General features: G+C 43.7%; 1 protein-coding gene across 1 annotated transcript in view; it reads left to right on the forward strand.

Annotated features, from left to right (window-relative positions):
- Nucleotides 1-20,654, forward strand: part of LOC137419146 (voltage-dependent T-type calcium channel subunit alpha-1G) — a 640,444-nt gene that overhangs the window by 577,247 nt on the left and 42,543 nt on the right. The window contains 6 exon segments of the mRNA XM_078768309.1: nucleotides 4,925-5,034; nucleotides 8,142-8,269; nucleotides 8,408-8,478; nucleotides 13,345-13,423; nucleotides 18,165-18,286; nucleotides 18,597-18,824. Coding sequence (XP_078624435.1) covers nucleotides 4,925-5,034; nucleotides 8,142-8,269; nucleotides 8,408-8,478; nucleotides 13,345-13,423; nucleotides 18,165-18,286; nucleotides 18,597-18,824 — 738 coding nt within the window.

The following is a 20,654-nucleotide window of genomic DNA, read 5'->3' on the forward strand; positions in this document are numbered from 1 at the left end:
CCGGGGACGTCCCGACATTTTTGGTTCTTTTTGAATGAATTTACTACTATAATTCAGCTTTTACTCGCGGCCGTAGAACATCGACTACTATAATTCAGCTCAGCTTTTAATTGCGAAATGGGTGCAGCCCGGCCGAGGCGGCCTTGACCGGCCTCGCCACCGAGCCTATAACCTTCCTGGGGCCCGTCCCGACATTTTTTGTTTTCGAGGTTTCCTCCTATCTTTCACCGTTCAGGAGATATAGCACGTGCAGACAAACAAACAAACAAAAACTCTTTTATATATATATAGATAGAAGAAAGAAGAAGATAGATAGATAGATTATATAATAATTATATATAATTAATATAATTTAATAATTAATTGATATTTATTTATTCATTCATTAAATAATTATTTATTTGGTTGTTTAATTATTTAATTAATTGTTTACTTATTTAATTACGAATTATATAATTATGTATAATTATAATATATATTACAATTACCTAAGCAATTAAATCAATTACAGAATTATAATTACAACCAGAATTACAACTTTCCTGACCAACTGCAAAATTCTCAATTCATCCCCTAACTTGGGGCATTGTATCAACGGCATCAGCCGCATCTCCAAGAAAAAAGGAGCAGCTACATGATGCATATTCTCAGAACAGGAACCATCTACCCTGTAGACATTTAGTGAAATGACTATTATCAGGTGTATGCCACATTTTATGAGAATCATGTGGGTTTGATTGGCTATAAACTATTACAAAAATTCTGTATTCATAAAGAATGTGAGAACCGCAGAGTGGTACGAACTATCAGGTACTAACACAGACAATGTGTGCTTATGTTTAAATGGCTGTATGGGTGGAGTGAAACAGTCCTGCAAAAGACCACATGACCTTGACAACATCACTGGGCAATGATGAGAATGGTTGTCAAAGACTCGTTTGATTTGGAAGCACAGTCCTATGTTGCTCAGCCTCAATCTCTTGCCGACCCCTGAGGCTTTTAACATGTTTTTAACATGCACGTGGCTTTTAACATGTACGTGACCTTTGTTTGTCTCTGATGAAGGTCACTCTGTGGCCGATACTTTGGACTGTGAGCCTTTGCCTTTGTTGCCAAAACCTGGAGTTGGTCTGTCTGTCGCATTTTTACCTCTACCACTGAAGGTAGATGGAGTTTGTGTTTTCACCCATGTCTGTCTGTCTGTTTGTTTGTTTTTCTGTTAGCAAGATATCTCAAAAAGTTATGGAATGGATGGATTCAATTTGGTGGACAGGTTTTTTTTTTTTTTTTTTTTTTTTTTGTATACAAGATCGAGGCTCGTGAAAGAGCTAACATTAATCACACAAAAAGACAAACCGACACACAAAACACAAAAAACAAGGGGAGCGGCAGACAAGATGGGGAGAGAGGGGGAAGGACACAAAAGAGAGGGGGAAGAGGGGGAAGGACACAAACACAACATTTGAGAGCAGGGACATCGGGAGGACTTGGGGGGAGGTGGGAGAGGATTAAAACATATGAACACTGCAAGGACTCTGGGGTGAATTACCGGGGGTAGAAAAGATCAAGGTTTTCGATGGGGGACGATAAGAGATGGTGGTGAACAGCTGTTTTAAAGACCTGGAGGGAGGAGTGGGATTGAAGGGAGTGGGGGAGTTTGTTCCAGAAACGGGAGAAAAGGGGAATGAAAGAGTGAAGGTGAGCAGAGAGCCTAGACTTTGGCAGTTTAACCATAAGAGGGTTGCAGGCAGATCTTGTGCGACCTGAAGGAATATTGGGTGGACAGAGCACAGAGAGAGCTGGGGGAGCAAGGCCGGAGAGGAGTCGGTAGAAGACAGAAAGACCACCAACCTGCCTGCGGTGAGTGAGTGAAAGGCCCTCGGCGTTGACTACATTGCAGGAGATTCCAATGATTCTGAAAGCTTTGGCCTCAACAGCGTGAAGCCGAGCAAGGTGTGAGGCAGGAGCACCAGCCCAGAGGGGGGAACAGTATTCCATTGAGCTGCGGATGAAAGCCTTGTATGTGGTGAGGAGCTCAGGTGTGCCAAGGAAGGACTTCGCACGACGGAGGATGCCCAGTCGGCGACTGGCTTTGGAGGCCAGCTTGGAAATGTGGTTTTCCCAAGAAAGATCATGGCAGATAGTGAGACCCAAAAGCTTGAGCGACAGAACTTCTTGGAGAGGATTGTTGAGAAAGTAGATGGGAGGGTTGTCCAGTCGGTCCTTTCGGAGAGACATTGTAAGAGTGTGAGATTTGTCAGGATTGAAAGACATGTTCCACTTGTTTGACCAGTCTGTGATTTTGTCCAGGTCTGCAGAGAGTGAGGAGGCTGCAGACTGCCGATCTGAGGGATGAGGAATGGAGCGACAGAGAGTAGAGTCGTCAGCAAAGAGATAGAGAGGATTTTCAAGAGAGTCAGAGAGATCATTGATGAAGACCAGAAAAAGCACAGGGCCCAGAACACTACCTTGGGGAACTCCAGCCTGAACAGGAAGAGGAGATGAGAGAAACCCATTCAGGGCCACACGTTGACTACGACCAGAGAGGAAGTCCGCCAGCCATGCGTGGAGATTTCCATGGATACCAAAGGAGGAGAGTTTGGAGAGCAGAGCAGGGTGCCAGACCGTATCGAAGGCACGTGAAATGTCAAGGGAGACAGCTCTAATTTCCTGTTTGGCGTTGAGGACCTCCATCCATTGTTGAGAAAGCAGAAGCAGCATGTCCAGAGTAGAGTGACCAGGTCTGAAATCAAATTGATGATCAGAGATCAAGCCATTGGAGAAGAGGAAAGATTTAATATCTGAAGCAATGATGGATTCCATGACTTTGCTGATAATTGGGAGAAGGCTGATTGGTCTGTAGTTGCTGGGATCTGTTTTTGCACCTTTTTTGTGCAAAGCGGTGATGTTGGCTGATTTCCAAGCAGATGGCAGATGACCTTGAGCAAAAGAGAGGGTGAAGAGAACAGAAAGAGGGAGTGAAAGAGCAGAAGAACATGATTTTAGGACCCGTGGGCTGATGCCATCAGGACCAGTTGCAGAATCAGAGTCGAGGGTTGACAGAAACTTTTCCACCTTGTCAGGAGGAAAGGACACAGAGTCCAGGAGCAGCTGGGTACGACTGGGTACGGTGGGTACAGAGAGGGATGGGTTTGGGACACAAGATTTAGAGGCAAACACAGAGTTGAGGCATTCAGCTTTTTCACGTGCGGAGTCAGCCGTTAAGCCGTTTGAGGTGAGGGAGGGGATGGAGGGGGAACAAACACCAGAAACAGATTTGACCAGACGCCACCAGGATTTGGAAGAGAGAGACAGATAAGAGAGTTCGGTCTTGAGAATGGTGAGATATTGTTTCCTGGCTCTCCTGAGGGTGGACACACACTTGTTTCGGGCTTTGTGAAAGGAAATGAGATTTCCTTCCGTTGGATTTGCTTTCCAGGAGACGAAAGCAAGTTGTTTCAGGGCAACAGCCTCACCACAAGATTCCGTGTACCATGGACGGGAGGAAGGGTATGACAACTGAAGACGAGATGGTATAAATCTGTGCATGAGAGAGAGCAATTTACTTTGAAAGAATTCCCAGGATGAGTTGATGTCAGAGGCAGTAGAGATGGGAGACCAGTCCAGATGATTGATGGCTGCTTGAAGACCGTGCCAGTTGGCCTGAGTGAAATGCCAGACTCGTCGACGCTGAGGAGGCTCTCTGAGAATAGTCAGAGAGATGTCCACTTTGACAAGCACATGATCAGATGAGCCGATTGGAGCAGAAGAAGAGCAGCAGACATTTTCAGGGAAGTTTGTCATAACCAAAAACCTCCACCAAGGTTGGGTGTGTGACCAGGCCTAATTGATTAGATTTTGGTGAAGATCGGGATCTGGAAACTGAAATTTTAAAAGTGATTCTTCACGATTTGGGAGATAGGAGAAAAAACGATATATAACACGATATCTCAAAAAATTTGCGGATTTGGACGAAACTTGGTAGACAGGTTGAGTGTCTGACAAGGCCGAATTGATTCGATTTTGGTGAAGATCCAGATCCGGATAGTAGAGTTTTTTTTTTTAATTTAAAGTGATTCTTCAACATTGAGAGATAGGACCAAAAAGTATATACTGTATAGCACGATATTTCAAAAGGTTGTGCACAGATTGTGGCGACACTTAGTGGCTGCATTGGGTAGGTAACAAGAACAAGCCGATTAGACTTTGGTTCAGGTCCAGATGCAGATCTGGCCTATCAGTGGGATACAAAACGTAAACTGTTCAGCTTGGTGGAGGTATGTGCTTACCCAAGTGCTGTTCAAGTCTGCTCTGTGGTTCTTACATTTTGTGAATATGGATTCTTTGATATCTTTCTTTGAATATGGAACTTTTCTTTGATATCATAAAACGAAAACATTCAATTAGCCTGGTGTTGGCTTATCGGTTAGGGTGCAGGCTTGGGATCCGAGGATCCTGGGTTCGAATCCCGGTCTATTGCTGAATTAACGCCAGCGGGGTTAACTCAGCCTGTCATCCTTCTGAGGTTGGAAAATTGAGTACCAACTCACTGGTAATTCCCTGTGTGTCGCAAGACGCGACTAACAGGGTTGGTGGCAGAAAGGGCATCCGGCCATAAAACATTGCTCCAAAAAGGGGACCAAAAGGCCAACAAAAAGGCCAAAAAGGTGCCCCAAAAAGACAAAAAGGCCAAAAAGGTGCCCCAAAAAGGCCAACCCCTGCTCTGCGGGGAAAAATGGCCTCTAAAGGTCGTTCTTTGGTTCTTCTTCTGCCTGGAAATTCCACTATAGCTAAAATAATCTCTTCTTTTGAAAGATATATCTTGGTATCATGAAGCTGTGACATCATACTATGTTGCACGATGCATTCAGCAAGCAGAGCCTGCTTCAAGATTATCTTGTCTTTCTACCTTTACCCCTTGCAGAACCTTGGACTAGCCCTCAAGTACTGTAACTACCTCTTCACATTTGTGTTTGTGATCGAAGCTGCACTTAAGCTCTTTGCCTTTGGGTTATGGAGGTTTTTCAAGGAGAGGTAAGAGACCTGCTATGTTTTACCCTTTTATATTTGTCTCTTCTCTCTCTACTGTTTCAGAGGCTAATTGTTGTGTTAACACAAACTTTACATTAAAAAATTTTCTTTTTGCATTTGATGACTGATATACGTTTTACTGGCAGTCTCTAGAGCAACATGGTAATTGTAAGATGAATACGAGTTCCCATAGACGGAACCTCAATGCAGGAGGAGGACATTAGGCCCATCAAAGCCTGCGCTATAGTTGCTAACCTAAGGTTGTTTGTCTGTGATCTATTCTTTATAAATAATGAGTGTCAGGCAAGGAGGCCGAACGTACCATTTTTTAAGTCTTTGGAATGACTCGGAGGGGGTTTGAACCACTGACCTCCCAGACTCAGAGCGGACGCTCTAACCATTACGCGGAGTGGTTTCTCAGGTTCCACAACATTATTCCATACAAAATCGTCCACAAAATATTAAATAAATGGTTCTTCAGGACATTAAAAAATATGTTGATGAAATTTATGCCGCAATTTTAAAATCCCTTCAAAAAATGTAAAGCTTTTTTTAACGCCATGTAGAAAAGAGACTCCATTCTCATAGATGAATTAAAATCTTTTATTTTTACTCATTTATTTTCTCAGTCACACAGCTGTGAACATGTTACTGCTTCCCTCTCAGAAATGGACGTCACCTGGACATATCTCTGCAATTCAACACAGTTTGATATCCTGCTCTGTCGATGACATACGTGGATTTTCCCACCTTGATGCCAAGCTGTCTGACTTCCTCCAATCCCGCAGACAAAATGTTGCTATCAGTGGAACCCTCTTCTCTGCCAGTGGAGGCTGGAGAACCTCGAGGTAGTGCCTTGAGCTCAGTCTTGTTCCGCATATGCATAAGTTCTGGAATGCCTTGTATGCCTGGTGTTGGCCTAATAATGGTTAGGGCGGCGGGCTTGGGATCCTAAGGTCCTGAGTTTGAATCCAGTTCAGCTGTTGAATTAATACCAGGTGGGGTTGACTCAGCCTGTCATCCTTCCGAGGTTGGCAAAATGAGTACCAGGGTACTGGGTCCTCTCTCAAGGAGGTTGGTGGCAGGATTTGTACTCCTGCCACCATAAAAACACCTCATTCTGTAGCACACACAGTGGTGTGTGTGGGATGGTGCTGAGGATTCGTCCAAGGATGCAGCGACGTGCTGATCCAGCGTACTCTCTCCTATATATATATATATATATATATATATATATATATATATATATATATATATATATTTTTTATATATATATATATATATATATACATACACATACTGGAAAACCGTCACTCCCTTTTTTCAGATTACTCTACATTTTGTTGTACAGTACCCCTATCTCACGGAGACATAGAGCAGCTGCCTCACTTTCTGCTGCTCTGAAATTTATTACATGCTCCTCTAGCAATTGGAACGTGTCTTTCAATCCTGACAAATCCCACTCTCGCACTGTCGCTTCGGAAGGATCATCAAACTAACCAAACAACATATTTGCACGCTCAGCTACTGAAAGAGAGGTTCAGTCTCTTGAGCATATAGGCCAAACCGTCATCTAAGACCTCTCCTGGGTTGAGCATATAGCTAAGCTGTCCTCCAAAGCCAGTCAGTCTGGGCATCCTCCATCGTTCAAATTCATTCCTTGAAAAATCCAAATCAGGAGCAGCCTATAAGACCTTTCTCCATATCTCAATCCTAGTGCTCTTTTCTATGGGCTGGCGCTCCAGCATCACATTTTCTCTCCTGGACTCTATGAAATTGAAAGCTCTCAACATTATTGGTGTCTCCCATGGTGAGGTCGAAGCACAAGGCCTTTTTCTCTCACATCGGAGACAGGTTGGTGGCCTCTCTTTTATTCTGCCTTTCCTCTGTTCTAGCTTCCTCTCCTCTCTCACCCTTCGCTCTTCTCCAGCTCTTCCAGTAACTCCCCCCTCGTTAATCTCTCAAATTCCAGGTTTTCCAACCACCTCAACTCGTTTTTTCCTCTTTTCTCCCATTTGTGTAACAGCTTTCCAGAAGCGGTTATATCACACTCTTCCCTACAGGCAAGCAGGAGATGCGTCCACCGTCTCATGTCATCTATCTCCCATCTTTACCCGCCATCATTTCTACTTCCATTAAACATACCCAACCCAACAATCTTACTTGCAGGTTTCCTACTCTCCTCTGCTCTTTTGCTGCATTATTTTGCTTTTTTGTGTCCACCTGCTACCCACAATGCCCTGTTGTCATTGCTGTTGTCTTTTTTTTTTCTTTTTTTTTTACCTCTGCCACCTAAGGTGGACAGAGGTTATGTTTTCGCCTCCCCTCCCCCTCCCCATCTGTCTGACTGTGTCTGTCTGACTGTGAACAGAATATCCCAAAAGGTTGTGGATGGATTCGGACAAAATTTGACAGAGAGTTTGGAATTGTGACAATGAGGAGTTTATTCAATTTTGATGAAGATTCAAATCCGGAGCCAATAATTTTTTAAGCGATTCTTCACCTTTAAGTGATAAGGCTAAAACTAATATATAACTCGATATCTCGAAATGTTGTGGGCGGATTCGCTTGAAACTTGGTGGATGAGTTGATTGGGTGACAAGAATGAACCGATTAGATTTTGGTTCAGGTCCGAATCCAGATCCGACCAGTGGGATACAAAAAGTAAACTGTTGAGCCTGGCGGAGGTTTGTGCTCCACCGAGTGCTGTTCGAGTTGCACTGTTTCTTTGCTATTCCTGGAGCCTAGATTTTGTATACAAAAAAAATTAAATACCCCACTCACCTGCCCTCCTTGCCATCACCCCAAAGGAATTTTCTTTTACACTTTATGTATTAAAACCCGAGTCTCTCACTGTTTTTAGTCAACACAAGTGTTTTGGACTCTTTCGGTCTTAAGTACTCATCAGCAAGATAATATGGGTTGATTCAAAGCTGATGCAAAAGGCCCATTTACTCTAGCTCTTGAGGCTCTTATAGACCAAGACAGCTATGTTGCATATTCCTAACCTCGTTACAAGAAAAATGAGGTAGAAACAAAGTGAGCGTGCCCGGTGACCTTTATGCTTTGTCACCACGGTTCGTGGGAGAATGAGCAGTGTGTCACGACAGGTGGAATCAACTGGATGTGGCAATTGTACTGCTTTCCATAATGGGCATCACACTGGAGGAGATGAAAGCTGCTCTTCCAATCAACCCCACCATCATCCGCATTATGAGAGTTCTGCGCATTGCTCGTGGTAAACTCTCTGATTACTCTTAGCAACTCACTAGCAAATCAACCTGCTCTGGCTCGCATCAGGCGAGTTCATCTATATCCTGTTCACCCACTTGAGTCTCCTGAAATTGCATGACATTCCTTGTTTTGTTCCTTGCAGTGCTCAAGCTTCTCAAAATGGCAAAAGGCATGCGCGCTCTCCTGGACACTGTCGTACAAGCTTTACCTCAGGTACACCAATCATGTCTGGCAAAACTTCTTCTCAATCTATGGTAAAACACCAATAACCTCGTATAATATAATATACTAGTAAAACGCCCGTCAAAAATGACGGGTTGGAACAGTTTATTCGACGGTACAGTCTCGTGCGTGTGCCAAAGTCTGAAGCCTCGGCCTAGTGTCAGTTGTGCTTATATCTTCTTTATTTATTAGTATCCTGCAGATGTAAATGAACACTCGTTTTACTCTCCGTGAGTTGCACATCACGTGCAGTGAATTTCACCTCCCTGCGCTTTGTATTTATTATCATTTTAAAAAACGCATCTGTACACCGCCCTTGAGGCTCGGTTTGCAAGCCACCGTCTACAATTCCAACAGAAGAGACATAATTACTCTTTTATGGAAAATGTTTCTCGAGTTTGTTTTATCTTCAAAAATAGACAGTGGTGAACACACATTCATGTGAAAAGATTGGCCTTTAAAACTTTTAATTCCTGCACTAACCAGCAGAGGGCACTGCATGAGTGGCACATCCATGCCCTCAGCGCCACTGATGCTACCCCGCAGCCTTGTGCTGGAAATGGACGAAGAAGAAGAAGAAGTTCCCTTACAATTGGAACTTCAACACCTTCACACCCAACCAGCCTGCTCAGTGGTTGCCAACCCATGATTGTTTGTCTGTGCTTTATCTTACACAAAATAACCCAGTGAAAAGCTTCATATGAAATGAATGTAGGCCTGCAGCTGATTTACTGTCTATCTGAAACTATTGTATTGTTAAACAATTACAATGCATTTTTAAATTATGTTCATTCAAACATTTTTGTGAGAATTCAATGCTTATAGAGCAAAATATCATTTGCAGAGTGGAAAACTCGAATATTGAATCAGGTTTAAATCTGACCACCGGTTTACCGGTGTGTACCCCGGTTTAGAATAGGTACACCGTATCCCTGCGTGTCGTAAGAGGCGACTCAAAGGGTTGGCGTCAGGAAGGGCATCCGGCCATAAAAACATTGCCTCAAAAACAGAACCATGACAATTTGGAGAAGATTGTCATGGGGACCGCAAGGCTAACCCCCGCTCTTGCAGGGAAAATGGCCTTAAAATGCCTGTTGTTGTTGTTGTTGTTGCTTACATCTGACCACCTCTGTTGTCCATTCCTCACTTGCATCCAAATTCCTCACATCCCAAGGAGATGCTGAACTTAAGATTGCAATAATGCCAATTAGAGGCCTACACTGTACACAAAGCTTTGATTATGACTAGTCGAGAAAACTTTCTAGGCTAGATCCAATCCTACTCCGACACAGGAGCCTCTACTGAACATGACATTTGGAATTTGTTCAAGGTGCTGAAGATAGCTCGCCCACTCTTCATGAAAGACACTGTTGGATCTTTAACGTCCACAAACAACCAGAGATAGCAGACGGGTCTTCCTGCTTCATGTCTATCCGGTCGTTGATGCATTGTCCTGTATCTGAAACACCAAGGTGATAGTTTAGAACAGGGCCTAGATTCAAACCCAGACTAGACAGCTCAGGGGCGAATACGTGCGTACTTCGGCTATCCCCTAATGGAATTAGTGACGGATGGAAATTCCATGGAAATGTTTGCGTCTCCCCCAGAGATGTCCACGCGTCACACAAACTCTGCCCTGGCCTTCCCTAATCATTGGGATTTGGCAGGAGACTAGAAATCATAGTGTGGAAATAATTGTTGGGGACAGTTTTTGCTTTGAGACGAAGGAAGAAACACAATTTACCATTCAGAAAAGAAGACGTTTTAGGTCACTTGGAATTGATTAGCAAGCACAACATTCTTTTCTCAGTGGGATTCAGGAAGTTAACAATCTGAGCAATCTGAGCCACCACCCCAAATTACATGTATGAGCGGATCGACTCAATGCGGATCATACTAACTAACCTGTGTATAACATATCACAGTCTACAAACTCCGATATTAGTGCTTCACAGACAGGCCGTTGTATCTTGCAGAGTAGATGTTAAGCTGGCTGTCTTCTGTTAGCATGCTTAAGACATTATAATCCCATTGTATATTTTGACAGTATAATGAGTCAATGGAGAACTTAATTTTAACAGTGAGGTCAAGACTGTTAATAATATTATTATGTGGAAAGGGGGAGGGGAATCCATAGTTAGAGTGTGGTAAGAATACAGTATGTACCTGTGTGTTCGAGTAGGCCAGATTTACCCTTGTATTAGATATCTGTCAGAGATAAGTCGTATATATTGTTACGGAACCCAACGTCGGCCTCGGATCCCCTTAGAGGGGGGATTAATCCCCTCTTCTATAACTGACCGACGTGGTCCCTGGCGCTGTACAGCGGCCTCTGGAAAGGCCGGTGGCACAGCCCCGTTCGTACCGCAGACAGATGTTAATTGCCGAGCGGTTTTAAGCAACCGCGGCACGAACTATTAACAATGACTAGACCTGATCCTGAAACGTTGGCCAAATCGTGCCACAGGTTGTCAATGGGGAAAAGACAAAGATGACGGATGTGAAGAAGAAGAAGACAAAGGCAAAAGGTTGGGAATACGAATACTATTTATTACTACTATTTACACAATTAAAGAAACCAAGGAAGAAGGAAGGATAATAAAATAAAAGACAGAAAGAAGCCAGGAGACACAGTGAAACTCTAGCTTAACTAAACAGGCTTAACTTATACCCCAAGGACAAGACAAAGACAGACTACAAGCACACTTACACGGGGGATGATGACAGGAATGGCAGGAGGTGGATGGCTGGAGGGAGAGGAAGGTTCAGCTCGGACTGAAGCACGGTCGGGCCTGGAGGGAGCAGCCGCCGCCCTCTTGATCGGTCTCGCACGGCGCGTTCCTTCGCGGCCACGGTCGATACTGCCGGTGAAACCCGAAGCTGCTGTGGCTGAAGCTGCTGCGTGCCGCTGCTCTTTCAGGGATTCCTCCGCCTCATGCGCCGCGTGCTCTCCACTGGTTCATCTGCCTTCTCTCTCGTATCTCGTGGGGGCGTTGCGTGACGGGTTCTCTCCCTGACGCATCTGCTCGTGGGGATCCCTTACTCCTCTCCGTAAGCAGTCCCTCACTCCTCCTTTTATTGCCCTCCCCGGAATCAAGCCACGGGCTACGAGGGCACGCCTACCGGTTCGCTCACCGCGGTGCTGATTGGTGGTTAAGGGCTCTCTGACCCCAACTTTTGATGACGATGAGGTGCCACGCCTTTCTTCCCCGAACAGAGCACATGCTTAATGGCGGCAATTGCAGACAACCGCCAAATGCATTGGCAATTGACGAAAGGGGGGATGTGCAGGGAATCTACCTTATTTGAATTTGGTGCAATGGAGTGTTAACTAGTGGGAACAGAGCCTTAACCTACATAGAATAAGGAGATAACTGTATAGAAGGATATATGATTGGCTACGTGTGGTATATGAAATAACTACGGGAACGACCTTTTGACCTTTATACACAACAACTGGAGGAAGGAGGGTGATATTTTACAACACAACAAAAAACACCATTCTCAAATTCATAACAATATTATATCTGCATTGATGTGGCAGTGATTGTAAACAACAGGGTGAGATTGTACGTGTGTAAAAGCTCATGTACAGGTGAGGACATAGGCAAAAAAAAAGACAGAGAAAGTGCTTCGTGCATTTGAAACGGGGTCATCACAAACTGTTTGGCCAGCGGACCGCAAGCCATGGTGGCGCGGTGAGCTGTAGAACCCTGGATGAGGGCGGAACACCTTTGCGAGAGTCCGCCTGACGGGGCGGCCCAGAAGATGACGCCACCCGCAAACTCGAGCGGCCAATGTTGGGACCAGCTATGTGCTGGAAAGGTGGTCCCTGCAGGGAATAAAGGCCGTGTCCATGCATCCTCGTTGCAGTAGAACTTTTAAGACAGAAGAGACATCCCTCTCTGATCTGCTTGGCCACCTGCCTCATCTCTTGGCCTCCCCATTGCCCTCGCACCTCCTCGCCATTTTTCTGCACTGAGGCACACTTCACCTTGTGCCATGCCAACGACCACTCTACCTGCAGCAACACCAGCTCGTGCCTGCCTCAAGTCCTTTTACCTGTTACCCCATTGTCCGGTTTGAGTCTGTTCCATGTTCTTGGGGCCCACTAGCTGGGTTTTAGTATTAGGTTATTTTCTTGTTCAACAAGCTCGCGTCTTACCTTCCTTATTTGTCTGTCTTAGTGCACCAGATCTGTCCGGATTTTGGTGTCTTGTTTATCCCCGTGTCGGTATTTCTTTTGTAAATAAACATTTTTAATTATATGAAGCGTTTCCCACCTTCTTGGCTTCGCCAGCGATCCACCACCAGGTTTCACCTTGCATTTTCCTTTAGGCTTTCCTTTAGGTTTCACCTTGCGGCGATCCTTTGGGCTTTGTAAATGGTAAAGAACAATTACAAGATCCCACAGTGTCTTTCAACAAAGCGTAGGTGCATTATCACCGGCATCCTGGCCAAATTCCAGAAATTACTTCCATAATTTATAGGTGGCATCTGCGCTGCACAATCATGCTTCCGAGCAATGATGCTACCAGAATCCATGTGCTGCACACCAGAGAAGAAGAAGACTTCAATGAAACTCAGGAGGAAGTTCTTTGACTCGATCTTCATGGATCTGCTTTTAAACCTATTTTTGGGGTTTTTTTGCTCACCCAAAACCTTCATACCAATTCACTCGATTGCCGGCATAATGACCTCTGACCTTTGGCCATATGAGGCCCATTTACTCTCGGTCTTAAGGCTCTTACGTGCTTTTTTAATTGACTAGTTCCTGTATCCTGCCCTCATTGAATTAATATGACCATGCAGGATTACTTAAATAATTAATTAATTATTGTGTGTTGCTTGCTGCAGGTCGGAAATCTGGGCCTTCTCTTTATGTTGCTCTTCTTCATTTATGCGGCACTCGGAGTGGAACTCTTTGGAGAATTGGGTGAGCAGATTATTCTCTGTACACACACACACACATGGAACTTTGGTACAGGAGAATACCATTGGCCCATCATGCCTGCACTGGACCAACTCCAGTATCCATCACCTTTCCATTAATTAAATGACAGTGAATTAGAAGAACAAACAACAGTTGTAATTAATGTCAAAATATTACAGCATTATTACACTTCCGCAGAATTGTTTATCTCATTCATAATTTGGTACTAATAGAATGACCATTTTCTTATCGGCCATTCAAGTTCTGAGATGCATTTAAAGCCGTGCACACGAAGCGAAAAGCGGGGTTAAGCAATTGGATCACTTTGTCTGTCTGTCTATCTGTCTACAAACGTCGGCTTATATGATCGAGGTACAAGTTCATTTCAATGGAATGTTCTATTTTGAACACGAATCGGAATATGAATCACAAAACGATCCTATAGTTTAACAGTACGTTGGTTCTGAAATTGTTCGGACCATGCAAGCGCAGAGAGAAGTGAAATTTAAAAAAATATTTTGTCTGTCTGCTTGTCTGGCAGTAAAACAAAACTGGAAACATTCAAAACAGGAAAATTACTGTTTTTAGGGATGTCATAAAGGACACAGACAACAGGCACAAATAACTAATGTGACGTGTTAAATAAGGTGGTGTAGAAGACACTGTCAACGGTGGTGACCTTCTCAATTTTTTTCTACCACCACTAAAATCTTTATTATATATCAATTTAATTATATAGTTGAACACCGTAGAACACAAATCGCCTTTTCGGCACTTTCAAAACATTTCCGTTTAGCAGGACTTGGACAAAATATTAGGGCACTTTACATCTTCTCGACCAATCAAATTTGCTGCTTACAGACCCCGCCCATGTCCTTTCTTTTCTCAAGACTGCGCAGGTAAGTTGTTCTACAAACTCCTAGTTTTTCTTTGGAATTATATTGCATCTGTCAATTTTTCAAAATAACAAAGAAACTTATTATTATCATCATCTGAAAGTCCTGAAATCTTGAAACGAGCATTGTTTTTTTGTAATTGGATGAACTTGGCATCCCTTTAATCGGTTCAAGCCGGGACAACATAACAAGTAGGTGTTCCACTTTGGGTTTCTTTCAATCTGACTGTTCAACAAAACATGTAGGCCATAATGGAGGAAGATCTGCGAAGAAAAACAAACAAACTAAGTGTCTTTATCAAATGGTTCCTGTAAAACATGAAAGTTAAAGCTGGTGGACATGAACGTGCGGCAGGAGGAAATTTGCATCCGGCAGCGCAATTGACCGCAGTCTGCAACCGTGGCTAATGCTCCCTTTAAAAAAGAACCGCAACCCAATGGAGGGCAATATAATGTTAAACATCTACTGCCTATGAATCAAACACTGTCTGATGAAATATACTGGGGCACAGTTTTTTCATAACAAGCCTCAACGCATCCATCCGCTACCGTACGGGTCCTTCCCACGCAGTCTTAAAGCCTGGATCCTTACTCAAGCATCTTCACATTTTTACCCTCGCCTGAGGAGATGGTATTGCATTTGAGGCCGTTTGTTTGTTTGTTACTTGCCGGAAAAAATTCCGACAATTATGTTGGTTGGTTGGTTTGTCTGTTTGTCTGTCTGTCTGTCTGTTTGTGCGCAGTACTACGTCTACATCGTTGCAACTAGCATCGCCATACTTTACACACATATTTGCCTTGCCATGGAATAGACTGTGCCCAATTTTCAACTCTCTAGGCCCAAGGTCAAGCTCAAGGTCACCCAAAACATGAAAATCGTGGAAACTGTCATTGGTTACGAGGCAACGGATGCTCACACGGTTACACATTTCAGTTACACATCGCCGTCACTGCGATGCGAAGCGAAACACGCTTCAGAGCTGTCACATTCACAATCGTAATGTCGTATGTACTCCCGATACATGTTTCCTTCATTGTAAAAACTACCAAGTCAACAGTTAAAAGGATTTTGAGCCGATAGGAGATATGGCCTTGGCAAGATCGATGGAGACAGCGATCTGTTAGCTTATACACCGCCCAAATAGCTATGCTGGCTATGCTGCTGGTTATACACCGCCGGCAAGAGTATACATGTATAGATTTCAAGAGTATACATGTATAGATAGAGATTTCCTGCCATTTTGATCCAAAATGGCCGATAAAAAAGTACATTCTGGCAAGTCCTCGTCTCTGCCCAATTTATACTTTGTTTGTCTGTCTGTCTGTTTGTTTGTCTGTTTGTTTGTTTGTCCGCACATAATAAATATGATTTTCTCTGCAACCGGGTCTGATTGACAGGAAATTTTCACCAGAGGTGCAACTCCACCTGTATAATTTTTATATTATAATTATGATGTCATACGTCATGTGGTATGGCCGCCATCTTGGAAACACCAAAAAACTTTGCACCTCTATATCTCCGAAAGCGCTTAATAGAAAAAATTGAAACATGGCTCATTGTAAAGAACTCTCCATGGGGAATAAAATATGTTAATGATGATGTCATAGGTGCCTCCATTATGACGTCATAATTCGACAAGTACAAAACTTCATCCGATCAAGATGAAATTTCTTCAGCATCAACTCGGGATAAATTGGTGGAGAAAAAAAGAAAGATGATTTCATCGGTCACGTGGTTTGGCCGCCATCTTGGAAAAACCGAAAAAATTTGCACCTCTATATCTCTGAAAGCGTTGCATAGAAAAAATGTAGACATGGCTCATTGTAAAGAACTCTCCATGTGGAATAACTAAGAAAAATGATGACGTCATCGGTCACGTGGTTCGGTCGCCATATTTGTTTTAACACAAAAGCCTTAAAACCACTGAGAACACATCCTGGCGAGGGTTTGCAATCTATGATTGCTCTTTCTTTATTTTGTAAAGAACAGTTTTTGTAAAGCTGGAGGTGGGATTCTCCTGCATTTTTCGCATAATTTATTTTTCTTTATCGGAGCGAGGCTCATAGAAGATAAGGTAGAACTGACAGTGGGACAAACATCATGAAATAAACTAAGAGTAAAAGGAGGAGAGGGAGGAGGTGAGGAAACACTGAAACTAACAAGTAAGATTACACTAACATTACACTAAGACACTAAGACAACTAACATTAGGAAAAGTTCATGGGGGTAATAAAATGATGATGAGTCATAATTGGTGATGATGAGCAATGGTGTTGCACTGCTTATTGAAGTCCTGGAGGGAAGGTTGAGTTTTTGAAAACAAAACATTTTGTTTTCTGTAAACATCGAGATGATGTGCTTTACAACAAATCTCTAATTTGGTCTCATCTGTCCACAGGACATTCTCCCAGGAGGATTTTGGCTTGTTCCGGTGTGTTTTGCCAAACTCAAGTCGGGCTTTCTTGTGTGTCTCTCTCAGCAATGGGGTCCTCCTGGTTCTCCTACCATAGAACCCCCTTTCATTGAGTTGGTGACGGATGGTGTAAGTTGAAACTGTCGCACCTTGTGTCTGAAGGTCAGCTTGAATCTGTTTGGCAGTTGATCGAGGTGCTTTCTCCACCATTCGAACAATCCTTCGCTGCAATATCAGATCAAGTTTTCTCTTGCGGCCACGTCCAGGGAGCTTGGCTACAGTGCCATGGGCCTTAAACCTCCTGATAACATTGCGTACGGTGGACACAGGAACATCAATGTCTCTGGAGATGGACTTGTAGCCTTGAGATTGTCCATGCTTGGCTGCGATCTTATGTCTGACCTCCTCAGACAATTCTCTGGTTTTCTTTCTTTTCTCCATGATCATTGTGGTACACACAGTGACACAAAACAGCAGCATGACTCCTTTCTCCATTCAAACTGGTTGAATGAGTGATTTTTATATTGCAGGCACCTGCAACTCACCATAGGAAAGTTCACTCACCATGGGTGAGTTCAATTCCAAAGTAAAGGAGAATCACCTGCTTGAAATCTAATTATTTCTAACAACTTCTAAAAGGTGCCAATAATATTGTCCGGGCCATTTTAGGATTTCTGTGTGGAATAAGCGAAGATTTAGTAATTTTTTTCAGCTCTTTTTGTTTTGTTCCACTACAAACCAAAGAAATACATTTGTGGATACCAAAAGATTTTTTAATTCCAACAATTTTCTGCAAGAAATGGTGCATTATTTGAAAAAAGTGCAAGGGTGCCAATATATTATCACCAACTTATTGTTGTTTGTCCATGCTCTATCATTTTAAAATCCTGAGTTACAAGCAAGTTCCAGAATTCCCCCCCCCCCTTCTTCCCATGCCCCCTCCCCCCAAGCCCTCTCCCCCCAAGCCCTCTCCCTCCCACGGATCTTCCGTTGTCCCTGTTCTCTGCTGTTGTACTTGTGTGCTTCCCTCTCTCTCCCCATCTTGTCTACCGCTCCCTTTATTGTATGTTTGATGTGTCAGTTTGTCTTTTTGTGATTAATGTTAGCTCTTACACGAGCCTCGATCTTGTATACCAAAAAAAAAAAAGGTGCCAATATTTTTGGCCACGACAATACAAACAACAAGCTGTATACAGTACTTGACGTCACACTAAATTACCATTATAAAATCACCTCTTTATCATCCATGACGTTAGTTCATGGTAATCAAAATATTCAGCATATGGACAATGTCACAGACTTGGCTTTACTGTTGATTTTCATTTCAATATCTGTGTCCCTGTAAAGGACCGCCCTTCCTGGGACAACTGTGGTTGATTCTTTGTGGTTGGATATATGCAGCTGAATGACTGATTGTCCAGAATTTCTTGCACAGAATGCAGTGTGACTCAACCTTGTGAAGGTTTAGGGAGACACGCCACCTTCAAGAACTTTGGCATGGCTTTCCTTACGCTCTTCAGGGTATCCACGGGGGATAACTGGAATGGGATCATGAAGGTAGGTGATGATGGAGCCTTGACCTTCAACACTAAATGTTGTTCAAAAGATGATGCGATCAAAAAGCCAACGCTAATTTGAATGACACCTTGGAGTAATTGGGACTCATACGACCTCTGAGAGGATCACAGCCATCTTAGCCCTCACAAAAATAGGTTGCTTTATGATGCAGCCCTGCCTTGTTTCATTGAACCAGAATGACAGTTTAAGGAGTTACCAACTGAGATTAATCTGGCTCCCCTCCTTATTGCAATCAGTGATTGTTCAATAAGTCATGTGATTTTTTTTCTGATGTGAGTTCTTCCGACAGGACACTCTGCGTGAGTGTGGTGTTGTGGGCAAGCAGACGAATCAGGCAGTCGGCCTGACCGGGACCAAAACCAGCAGTTGTCACAGCACACTCATTTCTCCATTGTATTTTGTGACATTCGTTTTGGTGACTCAGTTTGTGCTGGTCAATGTCGTTGTGGCTGTTCTCATGAAACACCTGGAGGAGAGCAACATGGAGGCTCGTGAGGATGTGGACTTAGACAATCAGGTAGACAGCACAAGTCGATGGTTTACTAGTTTCTTCTGCCTATTTAATTTCCTCATTTCACATATGACCAAAGTCAAATCTTTGACCATTTCCGTGTCTTTTGGGTCTTCATGGTGTTTTGGGTCTTCGGGGCCATTTGCGTCTTCAGGGTCTTTTGGATCCTCTGGGCCTTTAAGGGTATTTTGGGTCTTTGAGGTGTTTTGGGTCTTCACAGTCTTTTGGGTATTCGCGGTCTTCAGGGGCTTTTGGGTCTTAAGGGTCGTTTGGTTCTTCTTGGTCTTTAAGGGTCTTTTTGGGTCTACAGGGTATTTTTGGTCTTCGGGATCTTTTGGGTCTTCAGGGTCGTTTTGGTCTTCGCGGTCTTTTGGATCTTCTGGGTGTTTTGGGTCTTCTGGGTGTTTTGGGTCTTCTGGGTGTTTTGGGTCTTCGGGGTGTTTTGTGTCTTCGGGGTGTTTTGGGTCTTCGGGGTGTTTTGGGTATTTGGGGTGTTTTGGGTCTGCGGGGTGTTTTGGGTCTTTGGGTGTTTTGGGTCTTCGGAGTGTTTTTGGGTCTTCGGAGTGTTTTGAGTCTTCAGGGCCATTTGGGTCTTCAGGGTCTTTTTGAGCCTCAAGGCCTTCAAGGGTATTTTGGGTCTTTGGGGTCTATGGGGTATTTTGGGTGTTTAAGGGTATTTTGGGTCTTCAGGGGTGTTGGTGGTCTTAAGGGTCTTGGGGAACTTAAATGGTTGTTAAAGGTCTGAGGGGACCTTTGACTAAAGACCACAAAACAGTCTAAACATAATTAAGAGGGTAAATTAAGAGGGTGTTAATTTTATTTGAAGAAGGAGAAGACGTTTTGGTCGCATATAAATATAAACATACATACAAACCGACATAACCATATACGTTTGCTCTATTATAATAAGATGTGATCACGGTCAGCGATGACTCACCTGAAGATGAAAATGAAGAGCATGAGTAGCATGCAGAACGTGGCAACATTGTCCATGGTTCGCATGAGTACGAGCAGTTGGCGCCGCAGTGCCGGCAGGAAGCGCACAAGTTTGAGTACGCGAAGCAAGCGAAATGTACGCAACACGGACAGTCCACCTCCTTCCTGCCCCACAATCTCCCACACGCTGCAACAGAAGTAATGACTAAGGTTGAAGTAAGAAAAATGAGGATGACCTGGGAAATCTAGGTTTAACTAGGCCTCAGCCTACAACTGAAGCCAGTGTTAGCACTTCACTGAGGAAACAAGAAAACACAAAATGAGGATAGCTTTTTCAGATTAAGTGGGTTTTAAAAATGGCATCTCTATTTTGGCAGGCAAAGGCCAACTTCAACAGAAAGAAAAGTGGGCAACCAACACCTGATGATAACGATAATCCCATCGAAGATGCTGTAAGGGTTCCTGATGTCGTCCAGGATTCCGTAAGCCAGAAGCTTTATCAACATCTCCAGGGCAAACATGCTGGTGAAAACCACATTGTTGATCTCAAGAGCACTGGTCAGTTCATCAAGCTGTGGGAAAGACGTGTGGGGTTAGCGATCTACGTGGTCCCTGATCGATGTGATGGAAATCGCTGAGGCACCTCCTTTAGGTTCTTAACATCTCAGATTACATTACATGTTTTGGGTCTTTGGGGTGTTTGGGGTCTTCGGGGTGTTTTGGGTCTTCAGTGTGTTTTGGGTCTTCGGGGTGTTTTTGGTCTTTGGGGTGTTTTGGGTCCTCAGGGTGTTTTGGGTCTTCGGGGTGTTTTGGGTCTTCGGGGTGTTTTGGGTCTTCGGGGTGTTTGGGTCTTCGGGGTGTTTTGGGTCTTCGGGGTGTTTTGGGTCTTTGGGGTATTTT

This window comes from Myxine glutinosa, chromosome 1 (assembly GCF_964187855.1).
Source record: "Myxine glutinosa chromosome 1, kmMyxGlut1.1, whole genome shotgun sequence".
Classification (NCBI taxonomy): Eukaryota; Metazoa; Chordata; class Myxini; order Myxiniformes; family Myxinidae; genus Myxine; species Myxine glutinosa.